The sequence below is a fragment of the Ambystoma mexicanum genome, chromosome 12 (genome assembly GCF_040938575.1).
Source record: "Ambystoma mexicanum isolate Mex_15411 chromosome 12, UKY_AmexF1_1, whole genome shotgun sequence".
NCBI lineage: Eukaryota > Metazoa > Chordata > Amphibia > Caudata > Ambystomatidae > Ambystoma > Ambystoma mexicanum.
The window spans coordinates 89,376,850-89,397,301 of NC_090936.1; the positions used below are offsets into that span (position 1 = coordinate 89,376,850).

The window sequence follows — 20,452 nt, forward strand, 5'->3', positions numbered from 1 at the left end:
AAGAAGGCAGTTCATACTTTGTGTTGGTAATAACTATTGCCCATATGAAAAGGAGGGCCTAAGGGAGAATGGCTTAAACCCACATTTCCAAGGCCAATGAAGTGTGAAATTGAAACCGAAGTCTTAGCAGTTGCTTAGTGGGAAAGGGGAGAAACGAGTGGCAGGAAGGATACCCTTCTGAAGGAAGACCTTTAGAGGGAGTGGAGCATAACCTGCAGGGAGTGTGGCAATCACACAGGTGTAACAAACAGCACCAGTGTGCTTCTTGATTCCCTTGCAGTGTTTCTTATATTTGATGTTATGGAGCAAATGACATTGCTAATATTTTAACCTTTACCACAGAAGTACTTGCAAGTAGTAGATGGTTTTTGCCTGGCAGGAGAGTACACCACGTCGGATAATGTTGTTGTATTTTGATCTGTTCTGGCAAGAGAGCACACCAGAGCAGAGGACTGTCTTATTTGGCCTGGCAGGCGAGTGGAACAGGTGGAAGCCATTAAAGTACTGTGGTGTGGTTAAACATCTTTAGTGGCTCTTCAACTTCTTCTTAGTGTTTTTGTGGATTAATGCAGAATCATCCTAGCAAATTAATACCATTGAAGCAAGTGCTTTGTGAACTGCTGCAGACATATTTAATATTGTCAAACAAGTGGTTTTGTGAACTGGTTCAGAAATCTTTGTAACCACTTAAGAACAGTTGGTTGAATACAAACTGGAACTTTGTGTTCTCAAATTGGAACTGAAGTGGAAATTTGATACGAGACAGGATTTCCTTAACCTTTTTGGAACTGTTAAAATTCTGCTTGAATCTGGGGAGGGGAATTCACCCAGATTAGAATGAGAAACAGTTGTTATGATGTGAATTTAAGTGTTATATTTGTTGCTGTTGAACTGCCATATATTGCCTTGTTAGGTTGATGTATGTTTAAGTGTGAGGGACTAAATCCTTCTGTGTTTGCTTTAGTTTATTTTTTGCAGGGAAATCCTTGTTGGGGTGGGGATAGTGAGGTGTTTATCAGACCTTTTGACTTAATAAAATAGCATCTTTTGAAAAACCTTCACAAAGTTGTCTGGCTTACGTTTCTGACCCCTTACAGAGGGCACCACTAGTTGAAAATTGATGAGGATACCAGGTCACTCTATTTCCTGTACTCCATATGTCTTTGCAAATGTACCTACGTTTTTCCAATGTCAAATCCAATCTTTGAGACATTTTATTTTTTTAATATTTTTTGTATTTGTATATGGTTACAAAGAACCTATACAAAAGAATAATAGAGAATGATTTACATTACAATTCAAATTCATTACTTCTAAAACAATCTACACTTGTAAACAATCAAAAAACAAAGCAATTATTGTCTTTAAATGACCGACATTTAGCCCAAGATGAAGGAAAAAGAGGGAAGATAAGAATGCAAAAGCATCCAAAGAGGGACAAGGATTTATCTTTAGACGATAATATTGATATTTTCCAGCACCTGCATCACTTTTATTGTCAGGTTAGTCTCTTGTCCTGATATCAACCTCTCCAAAACATTTATGTAAGTATACCATCTGCGTTATCCACTAATCTTTGGCATCTAGCTGCTCTTATGAGCCAGGTACCCTCACATTCCATCAGAAGATGTTTTAATGTCTGCTTCTCAGGACTTTCACATACCGAGCACAGTTTGTGAGCAGCCTCTCCCTTCCCTCATTTTGAGAGAACTTCTCCAGTGTGCACAAGATTTAAACAAATTCTGAGCAAGTTTTGTCTGGCTCTCCAATCAGGGAACTTCTCAAGATATCTTGGGACGCACCCCAATTTCTTTTCAAACAGCGAGAATGAGTTAGCTAGGGCAGCCCCCGCATAGCTTCAATTGTTCAATTGTGATGATCCAGTCCATTCGTTCTAAAGCTCTTTTAGACTTCAAGGGATTGGTAACCAGTGTCTCAAGGTCTGTATCAGACCTCAAGAGAGAATTTCATCAACCCTCAAGTTCAGGTCAGTTAGTATAGCTGATTTGGAGTGTTCGAGGTGGTCTTTGATGTCTGCATGTAGGGTGTGAGGTTTAGAGGTTTTGATCGTCCGGGAGACCAACTTCCAATCTGCTAAGGATCACAATAATTTCAGCCCTAATTCATATGTTAAACATACGGTAGAAAGGTCTTACGGGAGTCAAAGGATCCTTTTCCATTTTAAACCCTCTTATTCTTGCCAGTTTGTTTTCCAGAGTAAGGGTTTAGCCTCTAGCACATAACCACTGGGACAACTTTGGTCATGTAAAATTTAATTACGGGGGTATTGAGAATTTACAATATTTTGTATAAACTTTTTTCATTTGGAATATCAGCCGCATGATCTTACCATCTACTTTGAGAAATTGAATCTCGGTACACGCTGTGAAACATGGACTTCAGGGTCAACCTTAACAAGTGGTCTCAGGCCCTATTAAAGGAGACTTTCTGCACCCACATTATTTTATTGTAACCTGATAAATAGCTTTAATTCCCTCCTGCAAGATATAAAGTGTATCTTCAACATATCTCTTTGTGGTCATTTGTTTAGTTAAAGTGATACATCGTTAACCTTTTTTCTTAGCTATCCGACTCCTCTCCTCTCCTCCTAACAGGTGCCCTGGGCTGATTAACAATGGTGACCTCCAGGTGATGAAAGCTTCAGTATTGCTGGTTAGCCTAAGTTTAGGAAAGTGATCTTGCATGCTAAACTACGGGATGAGAGTTGTCCTCCACACTATTTACATGTAAAAATATTGTTTGGCTTTGTAGGTTGGACTTTGGATAGATGCTGGAAGCCGATATGAAAACCAGATGAACAATGGAACAGCACACTTCCTAGAGCACATGGCTTTCAAGGCAAGCACAAACCATTTTCTCTCTATGTATTTGTCTGAGCCCCCTGCTTTCTGCTCACAAATGCACCCCAACACTGCCTCGCTGCAATGCACGAAAGTTGTCTTGTATTACTTCTTACCATGTTTAGTGATGAATGGCCCATAATGACCTCTGTCAAGTGTTTTCTTTCCATGATGATAATACCAGATTTTAATACAGCATTTAATGGATTGGCATTTCTGAGAGAAGTGTTATCTTTCCTTAGTTGTGTAGGTCATTTTGTCAAAATTTGAAGGATGACTGGCAGGTGGGCACATTCTAACTGTTAATCTGTGCAGCAGGAGTTGGAACTCATTGCATTATCTAAGCAACATATTATATGATTTTTTCTTTTTTAAACTTTATTTTTGCATTTAACAACAAACAACCCAACGCGGGGTCTGATTTCCACGTACCAGACCCCCCCCCCGCACCCTGCCCGCCAGTTCCCCCAGCCCCCAGGGTATAGCCAAATTCCAAGCAGTGCATAGGTATCACAGTCTCAAGAATATGAAGTATGAGATATCGCCATCAGCTCTTTTTTCAGTCTGCAATAGTAACAGGTATTGAATAAAAGGACATCAAACTTCCAGGGGACGCGCATGCAAGGGAAGGGTCCTGATGAACGCAGTTTCAGTATCATGACAGTAGGCGACATCTTGGAGCCACAGTTGAACACTGTGGGGCCGTCCCTTCCCCCAGGCCATGGCCATTCTCCTAAGCGCCCGCACTAACCGCAGTCCCGCTAGACGCCTTACTGTGGGATGTAGGGACCTTTTGCATCCCAATAGGGCTACAAATTAATTCATTTCCCGTGGTTCCCCAACAATCAGTGAAATCTTTGGCAGCACTTCCGACCAGAACTGGCGGACCCACGGGCAATCCCACGCTAGATGGAGGGAACCCGCAGGGTGTGATCACATCGAACACATACATCTGGAGTGGTGGGTAAGTGTTTGTGTAGCCTGGCTTGGGTATGGTACACCTGATGCACGAAGTTAAAATGAATACGTTTATACCTGGAATTAAGGGAGACCTTCTGGGTCTGCTTCAATATCTAGGCCCAGTCTTCTTCCTCAATCGAATCTCCTAGGGTTATTTCCCATTTCCTCTTAGGGGCTTCTATCTGCCTCGTCTAACATCAGGTCGCTATAAATCTGTGAAATCAACCGGCCCTCCCCTGTGACTGAATCACCCTGTGCAACAGAAGCCACACCAGTGGTTGTGCTCGGATGAGGGACAGAAGGCCTTAAAAGTTTGACGGAGGCGAAAATACAGGAAAACATTGAGCGCCGAGTCACCTCTGCGCTCTTTTGCTTGTTGAACCGTGAGGAACACCCCTGCCACAAACAACTCACCCAGGGTCTCTATTCCTAGCTTGCCTGCCCATTGCAAATATACCTGCTCACTCGTTATGTGCTTCGCTGGCAGGAGAGGTGAGTACAGGCTGAAGATGCTGCCTGTTCCGGCCATCTTTTTCCATATCACGTATGTGATTAGAACCACGTTTAGTGTGTTGGGTGGGACTCTGAGTGCCCCAATGATTACTGCCCGTAGTAAGCTGGGGGCCATCAATGCCTGTTCAACCTGAACATATGGTCGTACGAAGTGTGTGGCGTACCAGTAATTGTGCCTGTGCTGCCCAGTAGTAACGCTCGGAATCTGGTAAAGCTAAGCCTCATCTTGTCATTGGCTGTACACGCGTTGGATAGGATACTCTTGCTGGTTTCCTGGCCCACAGTAGACCTAGGATCAATCCTTGCAAGCGACGAAAGAAGCCACCCGACAACAGTAAGGGGACATTAACGAAGAGGTACAATAGTTCGGGAAGTATACTCATTTTGACAATAGATATGTGCCCCAGGAGCGTGAGTGGAAGCTGTTGCCACCTCGCTATCTTTTTGCAGAGCCCTTCAATGGTCCTCCGTAATTATCGTGAAACAGTATTTCGGGATAGCATCACTCCTACGTATTGAACACCAGAGGGCTCCCACCTAAGATTAATTTAATCTTGGCATACTCTGGTTTCTGTCATGAGGGGGAACACCACAGACTTGCTGTTATTAATCTTAAGGACAGAGAAGATCCCGAATCTGAGGACTTCTCGTATCGCTGAGTTTAAAATAGTTTCTGGGTCACTCATGAACAATGCCATGTTGTCTGCGTATAATGATATGATCAGTTTAGTCCCAGACTAAGTCCCCTCCCGTTTTGTCGTTCTCTTAGGCCCGCTGCAAGCGGCTCCATGGCGAGGGCAAACAGTAGCGCAGACAGAGGACATCCCTGCCTGGTCCCTCTTCTCACATGAAAGTATGCTGATCTTACTCGCCCTATTATGATTTTGCTGAAGGATTGTATATAGGAGAGATACCAGTTTGATGAAGTGGGACCCTAGACCTAGCAGGATTCAAATGCATTTTCGGCGTCCAGAAGAAATCAACTGCCTGGGACGAAACGATCTACTGCCACCAGCCGATTCTGGATACATTGTGAAAGCAACAAAATTGTGACTAAAAGAAAAGGGTTTACAAAGTGCCCATGCCACACTGTGTACAGCCTAAAAACAACAAGGAATCTCGCAAGGGAGACTGGGGCCCCCCCTCACTGGTAGCCTTGGGGACTGACCAGTTCTCTCAAAACAGATGACCTATGCAAGAAATGTAAAGCAAAAAGGCTTTATTTTCCTTCAAAGGTCAGTACAGGAGTCAAACGATAGCAAAACGTTGGGCAGGGGAAAGTCCATTGATGTCAATGGAGGGAAAGCTGCAAAAAGAAACTTTCCTAACAGGTTTTTAGATTCAAAGGATCTGCTTTACACAGGATTACTTCATTTCTCACTGATAAGTGAAACCACATGCATGGCTCCCTTCACGTCATTCCCCGGCCACCTGATGTGTTTGAGTACCTGAAGGCTCTAGTCTTGCCTTTCACTTATAATGTATACATGACCCCATTTGTCTCATCAGTAACTCCGGTCAGACATGCTTTAACTTCGCAGATGATAACCAAATCATCTACAAGTTCCCAAATGGTTGTAGGTGCAATGGGCCTCTAGATCTCGGCACATGACTCATGCATGTTGACCCCTGGATGTTTAGACAGCCTAAAACTCATTCAGAACCAAGATTTGATTTGCACTATCGGACCAGCGAACCACACGCCGACCCCTGCCTCAAACAAATGGGAACTTAACCTCTGCCTATGACAATGGTTACAAACTCTTAAAATCACAGGTTAAAGACATTTTAAGGTTGTGGTTCTTTCAAATTAGCATGATCTGTTGCATCATGCTGTTCATAAACCTACTGTGTGGACAGTCCCTTATTGTGTGTTACATGTTATGCTGTACCTTTTAACCATCCTGATCCCCTCTTGTGAGTATAGTCCTGAATTCTGTCCTTATGGTCTAGGAAAATACTTGGCTAGATGTAATACTGTGTCAAAAACTAAGTTAATGAATAGGTGACACTGCAGTTCTGTCATGTGCTTTTATGTATTTTTTGTAATTCATCTTCTTTATTACTTATTCCTCATGAGACCCCACCAACACCTCTCTGTATGTCTTCTCGCTTAAGCAGTGCAACTGCTTCTCCTTCAAAACCATCTCGTAGAGCCCCCCCCAACCTTCCACACTTCATGTTCTTATTCTATTATTACAACACTACACTTTACCCCCACCAAACCAAATGGGATTCTTGCCCTACTCCTCAAGGCTAACCTTGTGCTCCCACTATCCATGTACATTATGAAGCATATAGCTCCCTGGGATGCTCCATATCTTACTTCCCTCTTCAACTCCTCTCTTTTTTTGTTTTTTTAACTTTGTTTATTTTAAATCAAAGCAGAATGATAAATACAGACATTATATGCAAGGGTTATCTCAGCAAGTTGACCCCCAGTCTTTAGACCCCCCCTGTGTCTTCTCTCTCTATCCTCCTCCCTGAGTTATCAGTCCCACAAGCTCTGCGTGCGGGTTCCTCCCGCCCGGGCGGTCCGGCCGGAGCCTCAGCGGTCAGGAGTCTTCCTCCGGGCTCGCCTGGTTCGTCAAGATCCAGAGGGCTCTGGCGGGCCTATAGGTCAGGGCGTGGAATCGCTGGTCGAATTCCAGGACTGGAGCCCAGATGTTCTGAAAGCGGTGTAGCATCCCCGCTCGTGCTGCCGTTACCTTCTCCGCTATCAGAATGTCCCATACTTTGGTCCACCATTGGGCAATGTGGGGGCCTTCCGGGGGTTTCCAGGTTCGGGCCACCACTGTTTTCCCTGCCAGTAGGCAGTGAGTCAATAGTTTCGCTCTGGGTCCGGAGCGCGGGTAGATCCCGGGAATTGGAGCTCCTCTTCAACTCCTCTCTTGACAATGGCACTTTCCCTCATCCTATAAAACAGCTACTTTCATCCCTCTCCTTAGTCTTGCTGAAGTTATGTTCTTTATAGCTTGTATAGTGGTATATCCTGACAGTTTTTGCAAAAAATAAAGATTGCTACACAACTGTAATGAATTATGTTGCTTGTGTTTCTCTTTTATTTTTCCTTCCACTTAGGGCACTAAAAAGAGATCTCAGTTAGACTTGGAACTTGAAATTGAGAACATGGGAGCTCACCTAAATGCCTATACATCAAGAGAACAGACTGTATATTATGCAAAGGCATTCTCTAAGGACTTGCCAAGAGGTATTCTATTACTTTTGTCATACCTGAATAGAAAGTTTTTTTAAACAGTCACATTATTGTAAATTTTCATTCTGTCCTATCGCCAGCTCATGGACCTTGATAATGTTTTTCAAAAACTATTGAAAAAAAACATCAGTTGACCTGTGTTCTAGACATATTGAATTACTTACTGGAAATAGAAAAACATTCTGTGCAAGCATGTTTACTTTCTACTTTGAGAGAGAGCCTCTTTATATTTAAAAGAAATATTTGTCATATCACTAACTGACAAATCTAGGACTGTTTGAGGTAGGGGAATGTGTGAAAAATGTGTTTTTGGTGCGTTTTTATAGTGCTAAAATACTGCTTCTGGGCACTTTCACAGACCGAAACCTGCTTCAGTGCTACAAAGAAGGCACATCTTGATGCCACAGAGGGTCCAAAGCCTGCAACCATCCTGATTTATGGGTAGGATAGCTGTCTGGCAATTCAGCAGTCAAGTAATGGCTTCCATCTGAATGCAGTGACCTATGTCTTGCTCTGTCTTTAGTTGTTAGCCAGGTTGGGAATGACCTGGGAATTAGCGGCCTGTACCACTGCTTTGACCACCCCTCCGTGCTGCAGTAACCTTTTTAGTGTAAAAAGGAGCCCCATGGGAATAAATCAGAATTTCACTTTTGGACTTCCACCTCTTCAAAGCACTTGTTTGCTTTTTGGACAGTAAAGGTAGACGTTTGAGCCTTTTGTAGATTAGTGGACATGATTGTCTAACCAAACAATGGATTCTTTGCAAGGGTTGAAGGAGAGCAATCAGCAGAGTATTCTTCCATTAAGGAGTCTTGGTCGGTCACCTAAGAGTAGGGTGCTCCCAGTCCTCTACTATGGGCCGAAGTTATTCTTTGGTTGATGCCTAGAAAAACAGAAGCATTTAGACATGGGACAATTTCATTCAAAGCAGAGAGGGACAATGGAGAAAAGGGGTTATGCTGGTGTGATGAATCCTGCGGATTCCTCCCTAAAGCCTTGCCTAAAGTCTCCTCCCAGGTGTACAGGGAAAGGCAGACGCTTCCTGACCTTGGGGGTGGTGTTCTGTGGGAGGATCATCTGGGAGGAGACACGGCCCCGGGTGGCGAGGAGATCCTGTGTGATGAGACACAGTATGTATCCTTAAAGGGGAAGAACCTTTATCCGGTACCGAGGCATGTAATGGTTTATTGTCGTTGTGTCTAAACCACACATTGAACCTCCTGACATGGGTAAAGTTAATATGAAATCCCTAAACACTGTAAGAAAGGAAAACCTGTCTGAGACTTACAAAGTTAGACACCATTCTAATTCCCAGAAGTACAGTGAAGGGAAACCTGTAAATAATGGCTTACATGAACTGCCTTCTCCTTTTCAAATGAACTCTTGTGATTTTTCCTTAAATACATTTAAGAAAAGTAAACCTGCATTTAAAAATAGAAAAAAGCCTAATTCTGTTGTTGGGAGACAGCAAGTCCCATAATTCCCCAAGTACTGGGACAGGGAAGAGAGCCCAAGAGCAATATTGCAGGAATAGTCGCAGGAATAGTCGGCTTTTTAAGGCCAATGACCCGCACGTGAGGGAGGCAGAGAGTCTTAAAAGGCCCCATAAGGTGCAGGACATTAGATGGAGAGGGAGGTGGAGCTGGAGTAGTAGCAGTGGTAGCAGCAGCAGAAGAGCATGTTGTTGGCAGTTCAAACAGAAGTTGGTGGAAAGAGAGGATGTCAGGACCACTGTGAAGCAGGTTTCAGCTGAAGGTTCTGAAAGGGTCCTTCGCCCCCTGTATCTGAAGTGCAGAGGTTGCGCAGCTGGAAGCGGGCAGGATACCGTGGCTGGAAGTTGGTTTTACAGCCGAGGGTCCCAGGACCGAGACGAGCTCTGTTACTGCGTGGTGGGAACGAATACACCTTTACCGAGGCAGGGTGCATGTTCAAAGAAGCCAGAAGTAGTTAAATTCCTGAAGCAAAAGAAGGGAGCGAAGATGAAAGCCAGTGAGTGTTACCGAGGGTTCTGATCCCTTCCCCAAACAAAGGCAGGCGAGTGAAAGCCTTATTAACCGACTGGTAATGGTCAGACAATAAAATGCCACAAAAGTAGCAATTGCGTATGTTTTTTTATTTTCTAAAATGAAACGTTTTAGGAGTGAAACGCTTTAATAACACGCGTATGAGTAAATCTTTGTCAATCACGGCAATTGAATACTAAACTGAAGAAAACAGATGAAAGACTGGTTGCGTGTGCTTAAATGTGATACTTGGGTGGAGGTTAACTGAAGAGTCATCTACGAAGCAGTTGAAAATAATGTAGCACTGAATTTGAGCAACTGCACTTTGATAATTGTGAATTCTAGCGAACACGCATTTCTCAAAGCCAAGAGGGGTGCCAGCATTGCCCAAAGCCAAGAGGGGTGCCAACATTAACCACAGCCAAGAGTGGTGCAAGCATTGGCCAAATCTAAGAGTGGTGCAAGCATTGTCCAAAGCCAAGAAGGGGTGCAAGTATTTCCAAAGCCTAAAGAGTTGTACACGAATTGCCTAAAGCCAAAGGAGACTAACAACAAGGCATACAATTAAGCTGCTCTGGTTGGCAGGAAGAGAAGGGGGCGAATGCAAGGTTGTAGAAGGGTGACGCTTGTTGAGTATGATTGTTCCCTAAAAGTTGGTATAACAACTCACATTGCCAACGCCAAAAGGAGGGAAGGCAGACCCATATCCTTAAAGGCATTGTTGTTGCAGAAAGAAAAGAGTGGCAAAGAGGCTGCCCTCCTGGAAGGTGAACATTAAGAAGAAGTTTGCCTTGCCTCGCCTACATGAATGTGTTGAGGAGCACTAATGTAAATATTGTCTTTTCCGAAAAGTTGTTGAAGGTTACAAACTGCTGAAGTTGTGGTAAACATTTGGTCGTCAATAGATATAAGAACTTCAGAAGCACTGTTGAGTAGGGAACATGATCGGGCAGGAGAGTAGACCCGCAGGGTGAATACTTGTAGAAGTGAACCTAGTATGAGAGTTAACCAGGTAGGAGCACCGGTGCTGTGAAGCTATCCTGACAAAGATATACACTGTGATTTATAGTGCTATAAATAGAGTGCTGAGAAGAGCTTACAAGACGCTGGGTTTCTTTTGGATCTGACCAGGCGTTGTGTTTTCTTTGACATTCATAAATTGTGACAAAGCATGAAGTGGAAATTATGATTCCAGGAAGGAGGAGAATCCTTCTTTTGGCTGAAAATGTGTTTATCATTATTTGCTTTTGACAAAGGGAAGGAGCCAAACACTCTGTTGGAACTGTGCTGCAAACCCTGGATGTTCTTTTACATTTTGTTGAACATTGGAACTGAATCTAACTTAAAACCTGGGGAAGGGAAGTTCTCTCAGGTTATAAAGAGAGACTGTGAAAACATAACTGCAATTGTTGATGATGTTGTGAATTGCCATTTATTTTCTTGTGTATTTTATGTATAAGCGTGAGGGCTAGATATCCGTTGTTAGTGTTTCCTTTAGTTTATGATGGGCAGGAAAATCATCGTCGGGTTTAACAAGTAGGGGGGTGCACATATACATTCAGGAGCAAGGTATTTGGTTCCTACAAGGGATCATTTGCATTCAAAGAACTTCAAACAAGAAATGACACCTTCAGGCTGCTGCAAAGATCAATGCTTGGCCCTGAATCAGTAAAAGATCCTAGACTACACTGCTATTTTGCAGAGCTTCATGATCTGGAGATCGGTCAGGGAGGAGGTTTGTTTCGACATCGGCTTGTTTTTGATAGAGTAGTAATAGAAAAAGGAGTGAAGTGAGGGGAGAACTTAGTTAAAACCTCGACATCCCCGGCCTTTATCATAGCTGCCAACAAGATTAAACCGCTTTACAAAAACTGGCTCCATTGGTATAAGGCCACAATGCTCAGCAAGATGCAGAGGAAATGCTGAGGGTCATCTGCTAAAAAAAAAAAAAAAGAGAAAAAAAACCCTGGGTGATGTCTGGGATTTAATAAAGAGTAGTGACACGCCCCAAATTGTGTCTCTGAGATGACCTGGGTGGACCGTTTTAAAACCATATATTCAGATGAGAGTAAGCCACAAAGCGAGACTATAAAAGGGGAACCTGTAAAATGGCAGATTCCACAGTGTGGAAGACATCTTGGCACTAATTAAAGAGGCAAGTGGTTCTCGAGCCCCGGGCCCAACGGCCTAACTAACGTTATGGTGAGGTGAAACAAGAACCAGAGATCTAGGCATATTTCCTACATATTTCGTTTGAATACATCGAAAGAACCTGTGATCTATGTGAATGCATCAAGAAGCAGACACAGACAACTGAATAAAACTTGGGTCATAAACCTTTATTCAAATAAGAGCAGGTTGTGAAAATGACTAACTTTCCCTATGCTAAGGTGGCATTTCCCTACCTAGCTAAAACTAAGGAGAGTCTTTGTCAGGAAGTCCAAAGGAAATATCTGTCAGTGTCCAAATCCTGTACTTGTCCACACAACTACTTGACTATAATGTGTTCTCATGCAAGCGTCCAAATGAGAAGTGTTCAAATAAAAGTTCAGAGCTTCTTCCAGCTCGTGGTTGGAAAAGGGCTTTACCCTTCCCCAAGATTCAGAATGGTAAACTTTGTCAAAAAGAAGGGTTCCCTTCCCCATGCTTTAAAGTCTCTCAATGTTCCAAAAACCAATACAATTCTTTAGGATACTTCTCAGCTTTTCTGCCAGCTTTGTCGTTCATCAATTTCACCAATATCACAAAAGTTAAGCTCAAAAATATCAATTGCCGAAGCTTCTCCTTGACAGTCATTTAAAAGCTTATTGGTGAATTACGTGGCTTTTCCTTTAGATATGTGTACCTGGTCCAAGCGCAGTTGTCGAACCACATGGTCAGGTCACACAACCAACACACCTTATTTGCTTCTTATTCACAATTACACTACCACTGTTTCAGGTTCACAGTGGTATTGGGTTTTCCTCTTGATAATTTCTCAAGACTTGTTTTGCCACCAGTCACTTGGTATACTTTCAAATATTCTTAAGACTTTTACTTTACTTTATTGAATTTATATTGCGCACCTAATGACCCAAAGGCTTGAGGGCGCATAAAAGACAAAACAACATAAATACATATAAGCAACTGGAGCAAAAGATCAAAAAATGGGCATTAGAGCATTGGCTAATGGCTGCAGATCAAACATTAACCAAAGTCAGGTGAACATATTGACAATGAACGGACCATGCAATTAGCAGGGACCCAAAAACTAAATTCATAGAATCAAATTACAATTTGAGGTCCCTTTAGGAAGATATTTGCATTGTCTAAGATAAGCAGGTAGGGTGCTAACTCCGCAGCCTACTAAAATACAGTCATTATCGGGTATTGAGCACCAGTCACTCAGATCTATCCTCCTTATGATCTTTAGATCATTAATTCTGACTGCTCCTTGGCCTGTTCTCTGGTGCAGCCAAGCAAGAACCTTATAGCGCAATGCTTCTTTGGACTCTTTTTCACTGGTTTTCTGAATGTTGGTTATGATAAAGTTTCTCTTGTTCAGTACAAAGTCACGTGAATTCGCATCCCTTATCGTTGGCATTTGTGATTTTTTTTTTTTTTTTTTTTTTAGATTGAAGATTTCATGAGGATATCCTTTTCAGTTTAGCATTCATTGCTCTGGGCTGTTTATCTTCTTTATGGCCAGCGTTTGACTCCTGTAATGATGGAAATGGAGCGATTTTGTGTATTAGATCTACATTATGAGTTTTTAACCCTTCCTTATATGCCGAGGTTGGCTCAATGGATCCCAAAGTATCCTTAATACATACATCAGTTTGCGTGGCTTGATCTGTCATTTCTTTTTGTATGGGAGTTTGGCAGGCAGTATTTACTCGCGATGCCTGTGACAGAGCATCCGCACCATAAAGCCCATAAGCCTGAGAAACAAAGTTCACTTTTGGTGGCTGTAGGTCCTTTATCCAGTTGTTTAAAGCATTTGCTAAAGGAGCAAGGTCAAATGGTTCCTTACAGAGCAGTAGCTCATATTGGCCATAAGTACAGGCCATTGGGAGAGGGCTGTGTCCTCAGGTTGACAGGGTTTGGGTGAACCCCTCCCTAGGGGGGCAAGAGAAGGTAGATAGTTATGGGTGTCTCAGGCTTTGTCAATAAAGGAATATTTCCGGTCAGCATAGGCACCAGACAATCCATGGTGCTATGTAAGCTGGCCATTGGTACGGGTAATTTATCTAGGCTCTCCATGTCCTGCCCTTGTTTTGAGGCTAAACACGGAGAGATAGAGGGTTCCGGTAAGGACATTTTATTCACAAGAGGTTTGCTTTGTTTGTGTTGCACTCTTAGTCTTCTGCGCTCACTAAGCGCTAAGACCTCAATACACGGTCCCTATTAATCACTGGAGAGGAGGCCATGATGGCTCCTGGGCCCCCTAAGGCCATGCTTGATTTTGGCTTAGTGCCCAATTTCTTATACTCGGCCATATTATTGTCTGTGTTATTGGTCCGGATTTAAAATACAATTAAAAAAAAGACAATGAAATAAAACCAAAACGGCAGAACAGTCATACCCAGGCTGCCCCCAGGGTCCCTCTCTCAAAGGGTTGGTACAACAGTGCCAATAGAATCATAGGAGTCTTACTGAACTCCGAGCTCTTACGGCACCACACCACTTCCTCCGGGTTGAACTTAAATGCTCACCAGCTGTGATGTGGGCAGTGTAGCCTATGGCCACATCAGGATTCTCAGGACGCCCCTCTGGGGCTTTCCTCGTGGTCTGGTCGTGGTCTAGTCGTGGAGGCGCAGATCAAAAGATCCAGGGGGCTCGAACACGAACGTTTAGCCTTTCAGTTTGCACGGTTATTACATTCGTATAGCCCTTGCCAATGCTAGTTTTCTTCAGTTTACACAATTCACAGTTCCTTTGTATCAGGAAATATCACCAACTGCTTGCAATTCAAATAGTGTTCAATCACAATTGCTTTCTCTTGGTTCGGTATTCAAAACATAAGACTTCATTTCATTCCATTTCATTCAAGCACATTGCCTAACTTGCCATCAAATTCCCAGCTTACTCTCCTGCTGGGAATTTGCACCCTGCTCTCTGGCGTTTTCAAACTTGTCCAATACTTATATTTTTCCTGCTCTCTCTTGGTCTTCTTAGTTTCATCTGATTCATAGTTTGGTATTCACAAATCCTTCTATTCACTTTTCTTAGCCTTCAAGTTAGAGCATTCAATTTATCGTATTATCGAACTTCTTTGCGTTCACAATGCCTAATTTTAGTTTGTCCGAAATCCAACTAAGGGCTTGGTAAAACCATACAACTGAGACAGTACAAAAGTCTGCTCTTAGTATAAGGCTGTACCACCTGAGTTTTTTCGGTAGCGTAGACGGGGCAGCCAGGCTTATCGTAGGAGGGAGAGAGGGCTGTAGGAAAGTACAAAGAACCTGTACCATACAAATGGTTCAAAATAAAGACTTACACCCAGACATGTTATACAAAATAAAGGTTTATTATGAATACAAATAGGCCAAGGTAATGTTGGTGGGTAAGTACTATGTTATAGAGTCATATACGCAATATAAAAACACAACACAATGCTTAAGGTACACAGTCATTAGCACGGACCTTGTTTAAAATAACTAACAGTATTTATAGGCAAGTCAGACCTAATCATACACATTTAGAAAATAACATATCTATTCAAGGGGAGTAAAACCACAAGTTACTTTTAGATTACTTTCAGTAAATCAAGGCTTGTAGACCCGGTCATGCAATGACACTACCAATCACTTAGTAAACCAACTATGTTACCAGGAGTTCTCCAAAGGCAATACTGACTCTCTATTCGCTCCAAGAAAAGGGCCCACATCCAGGTTTGCGTCTTTGGTGCATCCAACAACACAGCTGAACTCTTTAAAATCTGCAAGGAACAAGCCAACCCTTCCACTGTCTCCACCTCACCTCTTCCCTCCCAGGCCCCCTGCAATGCACTGGCCACACACTTCACTGCAAAAACTCAGGACATCCTGAGCACCCTTGCTTCCCTCCCCCGAACCTCCCCTTACTTCACCACCACGCCTCCAATGGCCTCCCATCCCCCCCTCTGCTTTTCTCTCCTATCACACCTGATGAGATCACTGGAGTTGTCCGCTGTATGAAGGTCTCCTCCAAAAAGGTCTCCCCCCCGTTCTTCCAGAATTATTAAGAACATTATTGACTCTTGCCCCTGCAGTTGCTGATTTCTGCAATCGTTCTTTTGCTACCGGATCTTTCCCCTCTTCCCTCAAGCACTCTCTTGTGCGCCCCCCCCCCCGAAGAAATCTTCAGCAGACCTGTATTGTCCGACTAACTACCGCCCCATCCCGATCACCCCCTTCCTTGGGAAACTTTTGGTGAAGCTGGTCTTCCCCCAACTGACCCAGAACACTGAGCTTGTTGGTTGCCTACACAACCATCAGTCAGGATTCCGAGCATCCAGAGGCACTGAAACCGCTCTTCTGAACACCTGTGAAGAGTTGGGGGCATCTCTTGACTCTAACTCTCTAGCTGGGCTCATTCTACTTGATCTCTCCTTTGCATTTGACACGGTCAACCACTCCATCCTCATAAAACGGCTCCACTATACCCTAGGTGTCTCGGAGCAGGCACTGGACTGGCTGACCTCCTACCTTAATGACAGTCCCTCCCAGGTTATCCTGGGCTGTTTCTTGACTTCCACCTGCAGCGTCCCCCACGGCTCCAACCTTTCTCCCTGGCTCTTTTAACATCCATCTTGCTCCGCTTGCACACCTCATTTCCACCTTCTCTCCTTATTTCCAGTGTTATGCAGATGACAGACATCTCTTCTTCAAACTTCTCTCTTCCTTAATCAACCCTATTCCACTCTACGACCCCTCCAGCTGATCCAGAATAGGGCTGTGAGACTTATCCTTGGCCTCAAGCCCAGGAACTGCATCTCTCCACCCCTAAAATCCTAAACTCGCTGTTTAGCAAATCGCTGGCCGATCTCTTGCCTCTGCTGGCTCCCTCCTATGGAACAGCTTCCCCCTTCCTCTTTGTCTTGAGACGGATCCCCTCCTATTCCAGAATCTCCTAAATACTTTCCTTTTCACCTCCCTCCCTCCCTCCCTTGCTCCCCCCTCCCTCCCTCTTGTGCTAAACCCCACAGTCACTGAGATTGGTGACCAGGGCCCTTATGGGTCCACTTGGGTCGTGGCCTCCCACCCCCAATCGCCTTCAGCCTCCACCCTCTCCAGCACTTGCCTTGGTGCCCAGGCCTGTGCTATCACAGGCCTGCACTTTTTTTATTGGCAGTTGAACACTCTCACCAAGTGATCTCTGCCAGTCAATTAACAGCTGCTTGCAACTTAATCCCCAGCACTTCCCTCTGTGGTACTCCTAGCATTTACCCCACCCCACACCTCCTCATCCCTTCTATCTCTGCTCTTGCACATTCTGAATGCTCACAAGGCCTAGTAGGACTGCCTCTCTCTTTCATTGTCATATTTGCCTTTCCTTCCCATGTTCGCTCCCCATTGCCATGTGGGCATTTTGAAACACAATTTACTTGATGTATAATCGCCTTATAAATGCACAATAAAATAAAAAAATAAATATGGCCTAATGCTGCAATAAACTATTAGTGACTTTTCAGATCTATAGAACACAGATTGAGGTAAGCAATAACTCTATAACTTATTTTAGAATGTCACAAAGCAGACTAAGCTTAGTAAAACCTACAATAGACGTATTAAGAATGGCACACAGCTATTCAAGGTAGGTAAAACCCAAGGCAGACTTATTCTAGACAGGCTATACAGCAGGTCAGGGGAAGCAAGACCCAGTTGGTGAACCTATAGATTTATATTCTGAAAGAAATAGTTAGGTGAAGCCAACAGCATTACTTTTGGGAAGATGGGTGTTAAGATGGATTTCTGAACTCGGACCTGGAGGGGCAGAGGTTCAGAAGGCCAGCCTAGTTTCTTGGAACAGGGTAACCTCTGGACAAGCCAGACCAATCGGGATAGCAATGGCGGCGTTCAAGACTAAGTCTCAAGAGGGGTGAGGGTGACTGAAAAAGCTCAATGAGCACACAAAGCAAGGACACTTACAAATTACTCCAGACAGGTGTTATATTAAAAATATAGACACATTTATTACAAGGCCTTTGTAACATCGACCATAGCAAAGAATCCCAATAATACTAAAGTAAACCAACACATCACAATCAATACAATATATATACAAGACCGAGGTGTTTAAGGAGTTATGAGCACGTAATATGTAGACCACCTAGATGGGGAGGAAAACAGGCAGTGCAAGTAATCATTAGACCCAGTTCGACATCAGAAATAACGTAACTAGGAGGAAGTCCGAGCCCTACGAAGAGAGGAGCCTTATGCTCAAAAGTACCTGCACGCGCTGGTGCCAATGGCTAAAGTAGGGTCTCTTCAAGGGTCTCAGGCAGTTCAGGAAGGTGAATGAAGCGATGAAGAACAAGTCCCCACTACTCAAGCAAGGCCTCCACTTGTGGACAGAGGCAGGGTGAGAGTGCGGGATAGAGGCGCTATTTCACAACAGCGGTAGAAAAGAAACGGGCTCCTGCATGAGGGGGCCACCGGTTGGGGTATGGACTACTCGCCGGTCCCCGACGCAGGCAGACCCAGACTTCTCCAGTTCAGTTCACATTGCTGGCAGGTTCAGATGCGATAATCGGGACGTCTCAACACCGTGTAGATTCTGTGTAGCAGGATGCAGGGTCGAGGGTGTCCCAAATGCAGAGAACGTGCACAGGTTGTTACCACAACAGGGAAACACGGCAACCGCGTTTACTCTGGTCCGAGCGCACTCGTCTCACTTCAGACCTGGGAATGCCAAGTGTACAAAATTCGGTGTGAGGGTGCCGTGGACACAGAGCTAGCAGTAGGCCAAGTTTGGAGGGCTTCCCCGAAACGGTGGCGGTGACAGAGCAAACATCCTGTGTAAGCTGGTCAGCCCACTGGTTGGCACAGGGACACTTCTGAAGAGGCTTACATGCAGGGTTTGATGAAGGTGCCGGGAATGGTTGATCCCACTATTCCAATGGGTCGAAGCGCCTCTGCAGACCTTCTAGGACGATCAGATGCAGAGAAGCCCCGGAGGTGGATCGTAGACCAGGGGTACTGACCACACCTGAGGCCTGGGTGGCCCCGCTGGTCCCTGGGATAGGGCCCTGGTGTCCCAGACTTCTGTTGGACACCTCTGGCTCGCACTGCGATGTCCAGAAACAAGGGGAAAGAGAACCCACCCCAGAGAAAAGGCCCCAGGAAACCAACGGAGGGCCCCCTCACAAAATTCTGGCTAAAAGACCCGGAGATGTCATCTGCCTAGGAAACAGCCAAAACCACAGAGGATAATGGATCTCTGGTCTCCCAAGAGGACTGAGACAGACCGGTCTCTCAGGCTATGCTATCGCAATTCATGGGAGAGTTGGTGGAGAAGATCACAGCGGCGGGCCAGCTACAGATGGACAAGCTCCGAGAAGACCTGGCGGAAGGCCTTAGGGAAATAAAAAGAGACCTTAATAAAGTCGAAGAGAGGGTGGACATTAATGAGCGCGCCATCCAAGAACTGACCGAGGATGCAAGGAAAGTGGACAATCTCCTAGAAACTCTGGCGACAGCCACTCAGAACCTGGAGTTACAAGCTGAGAATCTGGAGAACAGGTCTAGGAGAGCGAATATTAGGGTCAAATCCCTCCCAGAGAACATCACGGACCAGGAGTTGTCCCCAACTTTGAAGGAGATTTTTGGCGATCTGCTAGACTCTGGTTCAGACATGGACATGCAATTCGACAGAGTCCACCGGGTGGGTCCACGCAATCCGGAGCCAGGTTCTCGTCCACGGGATGTGCTAGTGGCGTTCCACAACTATGCGCTAAAGAAGAAGATTTTAGAAAAGGCGAGAAGGGCCACGCGCATCATCCACAATGGTCATGAAATTGCTCTGTACCAAGACCTGGCGCGGATTACGTTAGTTAAAAGGAGACGAATGGGCCCGGTCCTGTCCTTTGTACGATCACAGCATATTCGGTACAGGTGGGCCCACCCGTTTGGTCTGTCCTTCACCTGGCAAGGATACCTCCATACAATTACGACCTGTGACCAGAGTCTGGCCTTGCTGGGTCTGGAGGAGCGGTCGCTGTCCCCCTGGGCGCCGCCGGAGACACAGCCTACCGGGCGCAGACCTTGGGAATGGTCCACCACTAAACCCAAGAGAGGAAAGAAAAATAAACATGGGCCTGGACCCCAGGAGAGAAACTAGCATTGGTACAGCGAAGGGTCCGTCGGGTGAGGCGAGTCCCCCCACGGGCACATAGGCCACTGGAAAGCTATGCGGCTACCAAAGGTTGAGTCCGGGGAGGGCATCAGTTTAAGCTTTTCTGTTACAGTTGGCGGGCAGCATAATTGAGGTGTTTGAGCATCAGGGAGGGAAGAGGGGCGGGTACTTGGAATGGAATTGGGATATCCTGCGTGGGAAGTTTCCGGGTGTTATCAAGTCTGGTTCTTGGGGAATGGTCACGAGGAGGGCTTGGTGCCAGCCGGACTCGCCTGGTTTGGGGGCTAGGGGGGGAAGAGGGTGGAGCCAGGGATCGGGAATTGGGAGCCCGTCTTGCGCCCTATGGTGGAAGAGCTCTTTCGTGTGGTAAACGGTGCTGTGCTTCGGGGCCCCGAGCGGGGCAGCAAGACTTTGCCAAACTTGTGATATGGCTAGCGCCGACTTTGAAGTGCCTTTCACTAAATGTGAATTGCCTCAATTCCCAGGTTAAGAGGATGAAGGTGGAGAGGTTTCTTAGACGCGAACAGCCCCACGTACTGGCCCTTCAGGAGACCCATATGCACACTAGGGACACCCATAGG

The 20,452-nt window shown here is 45.0% G+C and overlaps 1 protein-coding gene across 1 annotated transcript in view; it reads left to right on the top strand.

The window, feature by feature from the left end:
* The window catches only part of PMPCB (peptidase, mitochondrial processing subunit beta), a 408,171-nt gene that overhangs the window by 55,320 nt on the left and 332,399 nt on the right, over positions 1 to 20,452 (top strand). Inside the window, exons 3-4 of the mRNA XM_069628068.1 lie at positions 2,773 to 2,859; positions 7,416 to 7,545. Coding sequence (XP_069484169.1) covers positions 2,773 to 2,859; positions 7,416 to 7,545 — 217 coding nt within the window. The remainder of the gene's footprint in view (positions 1 to 2,772; positions 2,860 to 7,415; positions 7,546 to 20,452) is intronic.